This window comes from Pseudophryne corroboree, chromosome 8 (assembly GCF_028390025.1).
Source record: "Pseudophryne corroboree isolate aPseCor3 chromosome 8, aPseCor3.hap2, whole genome shotgun sequence".
NCBI classification, from domain to species: domain Eukaryota; kingdom Metazoa; phylum Chordata; class Amphibia; order Anura; family Myobatrachidae; genus Pseudophryne; species Pseudophryne corroboree.
Window position 1 is genome coordinate 247,857,069 of NC_086451.1, and position 16,091 is coordinate 247,873,159.

At 43.8% G+C, this 16,091-nt stretch overlaps 1 protein-coding gene across 1 annotated transcript; it reads right to left on the bottom strand.

Annotated features, from left to right (window-relative positions):
* Nucleotides 1-6,257: 6,257 nt before the first annotated feature.
* LOC134949825 (uncharacterized) lies at nt 6,258-14,965 on the bottom strand. Its single transcript, XM_063938542.1, has 9 exons — nt 14,878-14,965; nt 14,632-14,745; nt 12,507-14,189; nt 11,728-11,827; nt 11,185-11,333; nt 10,424-10,536; nt 10,161-10,250; nt 9,771-9,893; nt 6,258-6,350 (listed from the first exon to the last, which is right to left on the bottom strand). Exons 1-9 carry the CDS (start codon nt 14,942-14,944, stop codon nt 6,258-6,260), a joined length of 2,532 nt encoding a protein of 843 aa, XP_063794612.1. The 5' UTR covers nt 14,945-14,965.
* Nucleotides 14,966-16,091: the final 1,126 nt, after the last annotated feature.

Consider the following 16,091-nt stretch of genomic DNA (forward strand, 5'->3'; position numbering starts at 1 on the left):
GCCGACACAAACACCTGGCCCATCTAGGAGTGGCACTGCAGTGTCAGGCAGGATGGCCCTTCAAAAAAATAGTCCCCAAACAGCACATGATGCAAAGAAAAAAAGAGGCGCACCAAGGTCGCTGTGTGACTAAGCTATGCGACACAAGTGGCCGACACAAACACCTGGCCCATCTAGGAGTGGCACTGCAGTGTCAGGCAGGATGGCACTTCAAAAAAATTGTCCCCAAACAGCACATGATGCAAATAAAAAAAGAGGCGCACCAAGGTCGCTGTGTGACTAAGCTAAGCGACACAAGTGGCCGACACAAACACCTGGCCCATCTAGGAGTGGCACTGCAGTGTCAGGCAGGATGGCACTTCAAAAAAATTGTCCCCAAACAGCACATGATGCAAAGAAAAATTAAAGAAAAAAGAGGTGCAAGATGGAATTGTCCTTGGGCCCACCCACCCACCCACCCTTATGTTGTATAAACAGGACATGCACACTTTAACGAACCCATCATTTCAGCGACAGGGTGTGCCACACGACTGTGACTGAAATGACTGGTTGGTTTGGGCCCCCACCAAAAAAAGAAGCAATCAATCTCTCCTTGCACAAACTGGCTCTACAGAGGCAAGATGTCCACCTCATCATCATCCTCCGATTCCTCACCCCTTTCACTGTGTACATCCCCCTCCTCACAGATTATTAATTCGTCCCCACTGGAATCCACCATCTCAGGTCCCTGTGTACTTTGTGGAGGCAATTGCTGCTGGTGAATGTCTCCACAAGGGAATTGATTATAATTAATTTTGATGAACATCATCTTCTCCACATTTTCTGGAAGTAATCTCGTACGCCGATTGCTGACAAGGTGAGCGGCTGCACTAAACACTCTTTCGGAGTACACACTGGAGGGAGGGCAACTTAGGTAGAATAAAGCCAGTTTGTGCAAGGGCCTCCAAATTGCCTCTTTTTCCTGCCAGTATACGTACGGACTGTCTGACGTGCCTACTTGGATGCGGTCACTCATATAATCCTCCACCATTCTTTCAATGGTGAGAGAATCATATGAAGTGACAGTAGACGACATGTCAGTAATCGTTGGCAGGTCCTTTAGTCCGGACCAGATGTCAGCACTCGCTCCAGACTGCCCTGCATCACCGCCAGCAGGTGGGCTCGGAATTCTTAGCCTTTTCCTTGCACCCCCAGTTGCGGGAGAATGTGAAGGAGGAGATGTTGACGGGTCACGTTCCGCTTGACTTGACAATTTTCTCACCAGCAGGTCTTTGAACCTCTGCAGACTTGTGTCTGCCGGAAAGAGAGATACAACGTAGGTTTTAAATCTAGGATCGAGCACGGTGGCCAAAATGTAGTGCTCTGATTTCAACAGATTGACCACCCGTGAATCCTGGTTAAGCGAATTAAGTGCTCCATCCACAAGTCCCACATGCCTAGAGGAATCGCTCTGTTTTAGCTCCTCCTTCAATGTCTCCAGCTTCTTCTGCAAAAGCCTGATGAGGGGAATGACCTGACTCAGGCTGGCAGTGTCTGAACTGACTTCACGTGTGGCAAGTTCAAAGGGTTGCAGAACCTTGCACAACGTTGAAATCATTCTCCACTGCGCTTGAGTCAGGTGCATTCCCCCTCCTTTGCCTATATCGTGGCCAGATGTATAGGCTTGAATGGCCTTTTGCTGCTCCTCCATCCTCTGAAGCATATAGAGGGTTGAATTCCACCTCGTTACCACCTCTTGCTTCAGATGATGGCAGGGCAGGTTCAGGACTGTTTGGTGGTGCTCCAGTCTTCTGTACGCGGTGGCTGAATGCCGAAAGTGGCCCACAATTCTTCGGGCCACCGACAGCTTCTCTTGCACGCCCCTGTCGTTTTTTAAATAATTCTGCACCACCAAATTCAATGTATGTGTAAAACATGGGACGTGCTGGAATTTGCCCAGATGTAATGCACGCACAATATTGCTGGCGTTGTCCGATGTCACAAATCCCCAGGAGAGTCCAATTGGGGTAAGCCATTCTGCGATGATCTTCCTCAGTTTCCGTAAGAGGTTGTCAGCTGTGTGCCTCTTCTGGAAAGCGGTGATACAAAGCGTAGCCTGCCTAGGAACGAGTTGGCGTTTGTGAGATACTGCTACTGGTGCCGCCGCTGCTGTTCTTGCTGCGGGAGGCAATACATCTACCCAGTGGTCTGTCACAGTCATATAGTCCTGAGTCTGCCCTGCTCCACTTGTCCACATGTCCGTGGTTAAGTGGACATTGGGTACAACTGCATTTTTTAGGACACTGGTGACTCTTTTTCTGAGGTCTGTGTACATTTTCGGTATTGCCTGCCTAGAGAAATGGAACCTAGATGGTATTTGGTACCGGGGACACAGTACCTCAATCAAGTCTCTAGTTGCCTCTGAATTAACGGTGGATACCGGAACCACGTTTCTCACCGCCCAGGCTGCCAAGGCCTGAGTTATCTGCTTTGCAGCAGGATGACTGCTGTGATATTTCATCTTCCTCGCAAAGGACTGTTGGACAGTCAATTGCTTACTGGAAGTAGTACAAGTGGTCTTCCGACTTCCCCTCTGGGATGACGATCGACTCCCAGCAGCTACAACAGCAGCGCCAGCAGCAGTAGGCGTTACACTCAAGGATGCATCGGAGGAATCCCAGGCAGGAGAGGACTCGTCAGACTTGCCAGTGACATGGCCTGCAGGACTATTGGCTTTCCTGGGTAAGGAGGAAATTGACACTGAGGGAGTTGGTGGTGTGGTTTGCAGGAGCTTGGTTACAAGTGGAAGGGATTTAGTGGTCAGTGGACTGCTTCCGCTGTCTCCCAAAGTTTTTGAACTTGTCACTGACTTATGATGAATGCGCTGCAGGTGACGTATAAGGGAGGATGTTCCGAGGTGGTTAACGTCCTTACCCCTACTTATTACAGCTTGACAAAGGCAACACACGGCTTGACACCTGTTGTCCGCATTTGTGTTGAAATAATTCCAAACCGAAGAGCTGATTTTTTATTTGTATTTTGACCAGGCATGTCAATGGCCATATTCGTCCCACGGACAACAGGTGTCTCCCCGGGTGCCTGACTTAAACAAACCACCTCACCATCAGAATCCTCCTTGTCAATTTCCTCCCCAGCGCCAGCAACACCCATATCCTCATCCTGGTGTACTTCAACAGTGACATCTTCAATTTGACTATCAGGAACTGGACTGCGGGTGCTCCTTCCAGCACTTGCAGGGGGCGTGCAAATGGTGGAAGGCGCAAGCTCTTCCCGTCCAGTGTTGGGAAGGTCAGGTATCGCAACCGGCACAATTGGACTCTCCTTGGGGATTTGTGATTTAGAAGAACGCACAGTTCTTTGCTGTGCTTTTGCCAGTTTAAGTCTTTTCCTTTTTCTAGCGAGAGGATGAGTGCTTCCATCCTCATGTGAATCTGAACCACTAGCCATGAACATAGGCCAGGGCCTCAGCTGTTCCTTGCCACTCCGTGTCGTAAATGGCATATTGGCAAGTTTACGCTTCTCATCAGATGCTTTCAATTTTGATTTTTGGGTCATTTTACTGAACTTTTGTTTTTTGGATTTTACATGCTTTCTACTATGACATTGGGCATCGGCCTTGGCAGACGACGTTGATGGCATTTCATCGTCTCGGCCATGACTAGTGGCAGCAGCTTCAGCACGAGGTGGAAGTGGATCTTGATCTTTCCCTATTTTAACCTCCACATTTTTGTTCTCCATTTTTTAATGTGTGGAATTATATGCCAGTATCAATAGCAATGGCCTACTACTATATATACTGCGCACAACTGAAATGCACCACAGGTATGGATGGATAGTATACTTGATGATACAGAGGTAGGTAGAGCAGTGGCCTTCCGTACCGTACTGCTATATATACTGGTGGTCACTGTGTCAGCAAACTGCAAAACTAAAATGCACCACAGGTATAGAATCTAGATGGATAGTATACTTAATGACGACACAGAGGTAGGTACAGCAGTGGAATTCCGTAGAGTACTGCTATAAATAGTATACTGGTGGTCACTGTGTCAGCAAACTGCAAAACTAAAATGCACCACAGGTATAGAATGTAGATGGATAGTATACTTAATGACGACACAGAGGTAGGTACAGCAGTGGCCTTCCGTACCGTACTGCTATATATAGTACACTGGTGGTCACTGTGTCAGCAAACTGCAAAACTAAAATGCACCACAGGTATAGAATGTAGATGGATAGTATACTTAATGACGACACAGAGGTAGGTACAGCAGTGGCCTTCCGTACCGTACTGCTATATATAGTATACTGGTGGTCACTGTGTCAGCAAACTGCAAAACTAAAATGCACCACAGGTATAGAATGTAGATGGATAGTATACTTAATGACGACACAGAGGTAGGTACAGCAGTGGCCTTCCGTACCGTACTGCTATATATAGTATACTGGTGGTCACTGTGTCAGCAAACTGCAAAACTAAAATGCACCACAGGTATAGAATGTAGATGGATAGTATACTTAATGACGACACAGAGGTAGGTACAGCAGTGGCCTTCCGTACCGTACTGCTATATATAGTATACTGGTGGTCACTGTGTCAGCAAACTGCAAAACTAAAATGCACCACAGGTATAGAATGTAGATGGATAGTATACTTAATGACGACACAGAGGTAGGTACAGCAGTGGCCTTCCGTACCGTACTGCTATATATAGTATACTGGTGGTCACTGTGTCAGCAAACTGCAAAACTAAAATGCACCACAGGTATAGAATGTAGATGGATAGTATACTTAATGACGACACAGAGGTAGGTACAGCAGTGGCCTTCCGTACCGTACTGCTATATATAGTATACTGGTGGTCACTATGTCAGCAAACTGCAAAACTAAAATGCACCACAGGTATAGAATGTAGATGGATAGTATACTTAATGACGACACAGAGGTAGGTACAGCAGTGGCCTTCCGTACCGTACTGCTATATATAGTATACTGGTGGTCACTGTGTCAGCAAACTGCAAAACTAAAATGCACCACAGGTATAGAATGCAGATGGATAGTATACTTAATGACGACACAGAGGTAGGTACAGCAGTGGCCTTCCGTACCGTAATGCTATATATTATATACTGGTGGTCACTGGTCAGCAAAACTCTGCACTGTACTCCTCCTATATAATATTATACTGGTGGTCCCCAGTCCCCACAATAAAGCAGCACACTGAGCACAGATATGGAGTGTTTTTCAGGCAGACAACGTATACTGGTGGTCACTGTCAGCAAAACTCTGCACTGTACTCCTGCTATATAATACAGCTGCTCCCCAGTCCCCACAATTAAGCAGTGTGAGCACAGATATATGCAGCACACTGAGCACAAATATGGAGCGTTTTTTTCAGGCAGAGAACGGATAACTGGTGGTCACTGATCAGCAAAACTCTGCACTGTACTCCTCCTATATTATACAGCTGCTCCCCAGCCCTCCCCACAATTAAGCAATAATGCACAATCAAGTTCAACAATAACGGAGAGGACGCCAGCCACGTCCTCTCCCTAACATTTCTAATGCACGAGTGAAAATGGCGGCGACGCGCGGCTGCTTATATAGAATCCGAATCTCGCGAGAATCCGACAGCGGGATGATGACGTTCGGGCGCTCTCGGGTTAACCGAGCCATACGGGAGAATCCGAGTATGGCTCGGACCCGTGTAAAAAGGGTGAAGTTCGGGGGGGTTCGGTTTCCGAGAAACCGAACCCGCTCATCACTAATATATATATATATATATATATATATCACTGATTCATATTTTTATTGTAGACTGTAAACTTTAGTGCAAATAAATGTTTTCCATGTGTTTTCAGATCTGAAATTGAAATAACTTTATTCATTGAAATCCATTGATGCAAAATGCAAAGAGCCCCTGTGGTATCTCTATTATTTACAGACATATTTCAGTTTTGAAATACTGAAAGTGTTGATATAAAAATACACAAATGTAAAAAAAAAACACAATTTAATTATTGTTACATAAAATAAATAAATAAATATTTATAAATATTGAATCTGAAGAACATGTGTCATTCATTTTACCACGAGCAGCATAGATTCATATAAACAATATCTACTGGGTATATTTAGTGCTGTCAGCATGTGACTGTAATTCATCATCATCATCATCATCATCATCATCATCATCATCATCATCATCAGAGTGTGTGTTTGGCTTCAGCTCAGGCTCATCCTGGGGGTCACTGATCTATTCTGTGATGTCTTCTGTAGACCCAACATAGGCCTCGTTGAGTTGACCCTGCTTGTGCTTCTGCTGCACTTGGTGTAATATCTGTAACACCTGAGATAAGGTCACAGGTCACATAACGTTACTACAGCTCACAGTCACAGCATGAAGAAAGGGAACACTGTTACTTCTTCAGTCTAATGTCTACTATAATATCCCAAACTGAACTCCAAAACTGGTCAGTACATTAGGGGGAGATGTATCAAACTTTCTATAATAGCAATCACTCAGCTTCCAGCTATCATTGTATCTGGGCAACTTCTCCACTTGACCTCTCTAGAAGGTTTAATACAATCCCTCTATATAGTTGGTAAAGTTGGTTACACAATTCAAAAGAAATAGTTTATTTTTCTCAGAGGTTGATGGATGATAACTGGAGCTTCCAATAAAGATAAAACTTTCAGATGTACTAACCATTCATGCAAAATAGAAAACATGATTCCTTAAGGGCCAATAGGTCTTCTTACATTTATTTCTCATGAAAAGTATTCTTTTAAACATTTTTCAAACTTTTAATGTAGTCTTAGGGGTCATCTCATCTATAAGCATGGCATGAATGCATAGAGCATTCTGTACACAGTGGTGTCTCTATGGGAGATTTGCCTGCTTTACAGAGACACACTGCTGCATAAAGTACACAACACATAATACTCATATGTAATATAAGGTAGAGCCAAGCCCGCTGCTACTCGCTCAGCAAAGGGATGCACAGCAGGTAGGCATCAGGCTGGAGAGGCGCTCTCCCTGCTATGCATTTCCGCTGCTGCGCCTGGTCTCCCTGCTGTTACCAGCAGCTTAAAGCCTCCTCTCCCCCTCCTATGACAGTGGCAGTGAGTCAGTGACTGATCGGATAAAAAGGGGATAAAGCTACATGGGTGGAGGGGGCGGGGCTACATTGATGGAGGGGGCGGAGCTACATGGGACCAGCAGACTGCAGTGCCACAGAGGAGGACATGCTGCTCCAGATCCTGCCAGCCAGGGACAGTAAGTGAGAAAGTGTGTGTGTGTGTGTGTGTGTGTGTGTGTGTGTGTGTGTGTGTGTGTGTATTTGTGTGTTTGTGTGTATGTATGTATATATGTGTGTGTGTGTGTGTGTGTGTGTTTTTATGTATGTGTATGTGGGCGGTGGGGAATGTGAATAAACTGCACTTCCGTGGGCGATATGTGTAAGCGGTGCTACTACTGGGGCATTACATGTAAGCTGCATTACTAATGGGGGTGTTATGTGTAATCTGCTCTACTACTGGGGTCATTATGTGTAAACTGCGCTACTGCTGGGGTGTTATGTGTAAGCTGAGCTACTACTGGGGGCATTACGTGTAAGCTGCGCTACTACTGGGCTGCTACGTGTAAGTGATGCAACTACTGGGTTCGTTATGTGTAAGCAGCGCTACTACTGGGGCATTACGTGTAATTGGCGCTACTGCTGGGGGTGTTATGTGTAAGTGGTGCTACTACTGGGAGCGTTATGTGTAAGCTGCGCTACTACTGGGGTGTTATGTGTAAGCGGAGCTACTACTGGGGCATTACGTGTAAGTGGCGCTACTACTGAGGGTGTTATGTATAAGCTGCGCTACTACTGGGGGTGTTAAGTGAAAGCTGTGCTACTACTGGGGTTGTTATGTGTAAGCTGCGCTACTACTGGGGGGGGTTACGTGTAAGCTGCACTACTGCTGGGGGTGTTAAGTGTAAGCTGCGCTACTACTGGGTTTATTATGTGTAAGCGGCGCTACTACTGGGGTCATTATGTGTAAGCGGCGCTACTACTGGGGTCGTTATGTGTAAGCGGCGCTACTACTGGGGAGTTATGTGTAAGCTGCGCTACTATTGTGGTGTTACGTGTAAGCGGAGCTACTACTGGGGCATTAGCGTAAGTGGCGCTACTACTGGGGTTGTTATGTGTAAGCTGCACTACTACTGGGGGTGTTACATGTAAGCTGCACTACTACTGGGGGCGTTAAGTGTTAGCTGCGCTATTACTGGGGTGTTTTGTGTAAGTTGCGCTACTACTGGGTTTATTATGTGTAAGCTGTGCTACTACTGGCTGTGCTACAACTGGGGTATTATGTGTAAGCAGCGCCACTACTGGGGGCATTTTAAATGGGTGTACTATTGTGTGGCCATGCCCCTTCCTTGTGAGACCACATCCCTTTTTTGATATGCGCTGTCCTTTTGTAAAGTGTGGGAGGGCACAAATTTACAGTTTGCAGGGGGGCACCAAACACCCTAGCACCAGCCCTGTGTAGGGCCTTCCGACCTGTCTGTCTGTTATTACCCAGTTTTGTTCAATTACTGCTGTTCCAATTGTAAGGCAAAACGGAATATGCTGCGCTATATATAAGGAACTGATTTTATTTATATATATATATATATATATATATATATATATAGAGAGAGAGAGAGAGAGAGAGAGAATGAGAGAGAGAGTCTCTACCTATTTGACTTTCTTAGATAGGATAGGTTCAGCACACATAGTCCAGTTGAATAGAAGTGTTACATTTATTGTTATGGGTACATCACCATGTTCTGCTAAACAGTCGTTTCTGATCAGCATGTTCCTGATGAAAATCATTTGATTGAACTGACTGATAAGCCGACCATTGTGATGTACTCTTCACAAATATACTTCTCCTATTCAACTGGAATATGGGCCTAATTCAGACCTGATCGCTGCTGTGCGTTTTCGGACAGCAGCCGATCAGGTCTGAACTGCGCATGCGCCGCCGCCGCCGCAGTGCGCCGGCACATGCCGGACAGCCAACGGCCAACTCAGCCCTGCGATCACCTCTGCCTGATTGATAGGCAGAGGCGGTCACTGGGCGGGAGGGGGCGGGACGGCGGTGTTTGGCTGCCGTTTTAGGGGCGCGGTCCGGCAATGCAGGCATGCCCGGACCGTGCCGGGGGGTGGGCCGCGGCGGATGTGTGATGTCACACGCAGCTTCTGCGACCCGGACAGCAATGAGTAGCTCCCTGTCAGCGCGCAGGAGCTGCGCTGGCTGGGGGCTACTCTTCAAGTACTAAAGCATTGCCGCTGTGCAATGCTTTTGTACTTGTGCGGTGGGGTAGGGCCTGACATGCGGGGCGTACTAGCCCTGTGATGGGCGTCCCCCCGCATGTCAGGGAAGCTGATCGTAGATCAGGTCTGAATTAGGCCCTATGTGTGCTGATCCTATCATAGTAACATAGTAACACAGTTTCTAAGATTGAAAAAAGACAATTTGTCCATCGAGTTCAACCAGGTAGTGATCTCCTACACTGTAACATTTTTAAGACTAACTATCCTACCTAAGAAAGTCAGATAGGTGACTGTTGATTATTTTATGGATCTTGCACCAAAGATGTTCTACATATTGAAAATCAAGAGAGTGCTGCCTCCATGCCTGTGACTATATATATATATATATATATATATATATGAAAGAAAACAACACAACAATAAAAATACAGTAAATAGTTTAGTGGTACAAGATTTACCTGTGATTTGGGGACAATGCCAACTCGAAAAAATGTAATGTTTCCAGTTTCGATTTTTGTACAGTCAACCACGGTAGATGCGATATTCTCAGGGGAAGCCCCATCACACAGCACTCCATCTACCTGAAATTATACATCATTTTATATCATGGAATTTATTTCAGTGGCCTAATTATCATTGGTGCAGGGGGTATACCTGCTACAGGACCCCAGGGTAATGGGGGCCTGGCAATGCTGGGTCAATTTCTCCATGCAAGGCCCTTGCTTTCCACCTTTTGCCCCAGATTGCTACCTGAGACCCCCACTCTGCTATTCTGTTTCACCCCTGATTTATTTGTTGCTTTATGATTAATTTATTTATTTGTGGATAAATATTTGATTATATTTTACCTTATCTCCCAACTTTGCATAGACTTGGTTGTGATGAGTTGTGTCTGCTTCCCCGGATGGATTAGCTGATGTGACTGCAATGGGACCCACCTAAAAATAAATTATCAGTCAAATCATATTATATTCCAAGTTGTTTGTATGTACTTTCTTCTTCATAAGCTGCATGGAAAGCGGAATGTTTGCAAATATGTCAGGAACAGACACAATAGGTCTGCATAGCAAACAGTGTAAACGTCTTGCAGCAGCCGTACATTTTCTCTTACCATATCAATTAAGTGTGTAGTCACCGCACAGTCTGGGATCCGTATGGCAATGCTCTGAGGGGTGCCTATGTATTTTGCAGAGTCCCTGGCACCCAACACATCCAGCCATGGCCCTGTCAGGGACATATGTGTCATTGTAATAATATGTAATGGAAGAGATTTTACAGAATATTGGCCCTCATTCCGAGTTGATCGCTCGTTGCCATTTTCCGCAGCGTAGCGATCAGGTGAAAAAACAGCATTTATGCGCATGCGCATGGTACGCAGCGCGCATGCGCTAAGTACTTTCACACAAAACTTTGTAGTTTTACACAAGCTCGAGCGACGCTTTTCAGTCACTCCAGTGTTCGTTGTTTGATTGGCAGGAAGTGGGTGTTTCTGGGCAGCAACTCAGCGTTTTCAGGGAGTGTGCTAAAAAAACGCAGGCGTGCCAGGTAAAAACACAGGAGTGGCTGGAGAAACGGGGGAGTGGCTGGCCAAACGCAGGGCGTGTTTGTGATGTCAAACCAGGAACTAAACAGACTGCAGTCATCGCAAGATAGGAGTAAGTATCGAGCCACTTTGAAACTGCATGAAATTTTTTAGTTGCAGAACTGCTAACCTTTCGATCGCACTTCTGCTACGCTAAGATACACTCCCAGAGGGCGGCGGCCTAGCGTTTGCATTGCTGCTAAAAGCAGCTAGCGAGCGATTAACTCGGAATGAGGGCCATTGTGATGTCAATTAGTGTCATGCAGTAGTAAATATAAATATATGCTCACCTCTTGGGATCACCAAGCTGATGGATGAAGGCCAGGCAGCCTGCATGAAGTCCCATAACAGCGGACTAAACAAATGTTTTGCAGCTTTTAATTGATCTAGACTAGAAATCCACAATGACATTGGACGGTCCTGAGCCTGACGCTTTGTCCTACAAACAGGAGGAATAAATACAGTATATATTAATCAATGTTATTCCACTTTATGTATACGATGATGAGTGTTTCTCTAGTGTACTCTACCAATCACTCTGATATAAAAATCTGTATAATATCTCTATATTTCATTCTGTGACACCATGTAAATGGATTTATCATTGTTTATTACCTGTGTTTTTTCTTGTATAAAGGAAAAACAATAATGAATTGATCAAATCTGTATTATATGTTACAGGTGTTACTAAACTGACTTCTATGTGAATTTGCAGCTTTGTGTTAGAGATAAAACTGATAATCTTTCAACAGGTGTTAATAGTAATTCATTATTTATAGTTACAGTGATGTTTCCAGGAAAGCCATCGCTCACACTGTACTATTGGCACCTACTTGTAGGCTTTCTCTACGGCGTCTGGCTGATTGCACGCTGCCACCAAGATATAGACAGTGTCTGACGGAACACCACATATTCCTCCATTTCTCATAATCTCTGGAAAATGTGACAGCAGAAAGTCCATAAGTAAAACATACACAGTACACATACATTGTACACAGTATAGGAAGTGCATGTAGGCTGTCAGCACCACTTTATGACTAATTAAAAGGCTTTCTATCTTCAGATAACCTTCGTTACTTAGTCATAACTGTGCAAAGGTATTGAATAAAAATGTGTTAATTAGAAATAGTTCAATAATGAAAGAATATTTTATAAATATGAATAGAATCATGTTCCACTTTATAGATCTGTGTAACCCAGCAAAATTCTTATGAAATCTGAAACTGTCCTAATTGGGTCGCTCATCAATTAATAGGTTTGCTTGAAAAATATTGTATTAGTATCTCTCTGTTTAGGTCAATAGATATTTGACATACCAACATGTGAACAGTGTCAGACTAAGGACTGTATTGTTTATAGCACATATGTTTACACAGTAAATACATTCTTATCTACAATGAAGATCTAGCTGGTTACTGTTTTGGTTGCTATTGTGAGCAAAAATGTATAATTTTATGTGTTATCTTACTACAAAACACAATATATGTGCCTATGGAGATTTTGTGAGCACTGAATGATTTTATTATAATGTAAATTATCAATGACCTGACAATAGGATATAAATATAACATTCTACAATGTACATCAAACAATTAATTTCCCCTCATCTTACCTGCGATCTGTCGTACAGAGCTGGTCTTTGTAGAGATCAGATGGGGACATTTTGATGTCTGATTAGAAAATCCACTAATTTTGATAAATGGGCTGCCTACTGGTATTTGGGGAGCCTCAAAGGTGCCATTATGTAGGGTGGCAAGAAATAAGTAGAAGCCAGCAATGCCAAAGATAATAGTGACAGCGATGTCATAGCCCAGAGGAAGAGCATTGAGGGAGTCTAGAAGGAAGCTGATTAGTATAAGCTGGAAAGTGAGAGAATACACAAACCAGGCCTTAGATAGGAAAAGTGTGCTGAATACAATGAAACTGTTAAAGAGAATGAAGCATATGATTCCTACTGCAGTGTTAAAGCCTCTGCTTGTGCTATAGATACCACTGTACCGGGAAATTCCCCAAATAACCCACATTACGCCATACAGAATGAAAGCGCTACTTTCCAGTGTCTTGCCACGGGAGAAAGCTACTGACCCACAAATAAGATTATACAGCCCTCCAGCAACGACAACCCAGGGCAAGACCACTGTACCCAAGGGTTCTCCAGAGCTTCCCGGCATTGTCATGGCAAAGGCAGCCAAAATGCTACAAGCATGAGCCAGGACTTCAGCATCAGCATACTTGGAATAGCCAAGGAAGGGCTCACGGATGTTATTACCCTGACGGAGCCTGAAAATGTTATTACTGGTGAACAGTTTCCTAATGGTGCCCTCCCCAGTGGGGATACTTGCAGATGCCTGTGCATTGTATAGAGTGACCAGCACCATAATCGCTGAAGAAATGTATACTGCAATATTCACTCCCTGGGATCCTTCATGAAAAAACCCATGTGTGTTACTGGCCAATGCTATGCAATAGGCCACATAAAAGAGTAAGTACACAGATTGCACCAGGCTCTGAATACTTGTAAACAGGGAGAGGACAACAAATATTATGGCAAAGACTACAAAGAATGGGACTGGGTAACTTAGCTCATTAGTGTTCAGAAACTGATACAGTAATGAGTAACCTTCAGCATATCTCAGAATGGAGAAAAAAGCAAAATATGTGGCATCTAGAATGTGATAATAACGGTATGACAGGATGCATATACCAGTCTGGTAAATAGCAGCTGTCCACAGCCATGCCACCTGGCCCACAAACAGAGTATTGGTTATTCCCAGAAGCCTGCAGCCAAATACACTAGAGGCCGTCATATTAAGGATCAGGCAAGTGGCTGTAAGCTCTATATTGCATGAACCTCTGGCGGCACCTTGCTCCTTGTCTTTGATGTTGGACTGGTCTATACCAGGCAAACTAACTTTCTTCTTACTGAAGTTATGGAGTGCCCGTCCTCCAATAAAGTATATCCCAATTACAGTCACAATAAGGTAATTACATGCTATTGCAGAGGAACCTATTCTGCTGTCATAGAGTATAACAATTTCATGAATATAGGAAAGAGAGAGTGCGACAGCCATCACAGAAAGGAGAATTTCCCTCTGAAGGATCCCAATAATTCCAATAATAAGCAACCCCAGGAAGAAGGACACTAGGCCAGGAACCATTGCATTTCTCATGTCAGAGATGCCAATGACATCATTTCCTGTCAGTATCAAATTGACTCCAGAACCACACCACATGGCTGACACTGTCCAGTAAAATGAGACCCACAATGAGACATTTGATGTGATTTTTCTGATTCCTAAAGGAGAGAAATGAAACTACATAAATATATCACCCAAATGGTTATTTGTGAATTCAAATATTTACTCAAAGTAGTTTGTTTGGAATGTGCATTATTACGTGTAAGTGACATTTATAATAAATGCTGCTATTAACATTACATATCATCATTGAATTGTAAAATGGCTCCATACTGTGCTGGATAAAACCTATTTATTATGTTGGTAAATCACTTCCTTTAATGTGCTGTGTGGGGTATTGGTGATTATATCTAACTGTATACTGACAGTGGTAGGAAAATACTTCCCCCTGCAACAAGGGAATTGCCAAATGACTTATTACAGAGCAGTGTCCTTATATTATTTGTCTCTCCATTATCTGACTAGCTCTTTACAGTTATTTAACGGAATAACATTAATTAGACATCATAGAAAAAGTTTCTCTTAGAGTGACACACATACCTGCATATGCCAGTATCGCTGCTAGGATAAGGAGCAGGACGCCCAGGACCGAAGAGGAGACAAGTGGAGCAGCTGCAGCAGAGCTGTAATAATGTATTGATAGAAGCAAACATCCTAGAATATAGACAGAAACACATGAGATGATTGTGGAAGCAACAGTCTATAACTCTTCCCTGTCAGGGGAGATGATTGCTGGCAGGGAATGGGATAATCAGGATGAGATACTGACGGGCAGTATGTTCCTACCTGCACTGATAGCCAGGACCCCGACACTGAGATACAGCGACTCTCCTCTGTTCCTGGTCTCAGGCATACTGTAGCTGCTGCACTGCACAGACTCTGAGTGACTGACTGTCAGCTCACCTGTGTGTCTTATATATCACCTGCCCCTCCCACACACAAACTTCCCAGCTCACACCCTCTCACTTACTGTAAACAGATGTACTCACTGATCCTGCCACAGTATCTCTCTGCAGTGGTTCTTACCAAACTCAAGGGTCAAACAGCAGAGGTAACATGCTCGACCCGGGATGGTACCAGGGCACGTAATGCTTCTTAGCATGTCAGTGCCGGCACCTCTCTCTCTATCTCTCTCTCCCTCCCTCTCTCTCTCTATATGAATTTGTTGGTCAGCAGTCTGGATCCAAACTTACATGCACTGGTGCTCTCTGCAGTTCATAAGCACTATAACATATGCAGAAAGCCTGTGAAAGTCCTTGGAGTGCCACCCGCCACTTTCTGCACTATATATATATATATATATATATATAGGCAAAATGGTATAAGGGTACTGGCGACCACCGGTGTAATAAAAAATATGTTTCAATTTATGTATATAATAAAATAAAATATACAAATTTATTTGGTACAGGTAAAATACAATTAGTATGACAGTAAAAAATGTGCAATACTAAAAAAGTGGGAAGAGGGGATGGACTGTGTTATAAAAACACATGCACAAGGTTCTCCCTCTGTGACCCTCTACCTACAAGTTAAGACTCTCCTTTATTTATTCTGGTTTTTGAACATTGTTAGTCACATTATTTATTTTTTATGTGAAACTTGGTTTTAGAACCTTGTGCATGTGTTTTTATAACACAGTCCATCCCCTCTTCCCACTTTTTTAGTATTGCACATTTTTTACTGTCATACTAATTGTATTTTACCTGTACCAAATAAATTTGTATATTTTATTTTATTATATACATGGATTGAAACATATTTTTTATTACACCGGTGGTCGCCAGTACCCTTATACCATTTTGCCCATAAACCATTACCACAGTAACTCACCACTACTGCATACTTAAGGGACGGCAGACGCCCAAAATTATTGGGAGTGTTTTTAGTCGGGTGTATCTATAACATTTGTGGCGCCTGCACATTCTCTATTTTATATATTATATATATATATATATATATATATATATATATATTCAATCTTGAGTGAACTGCAGATG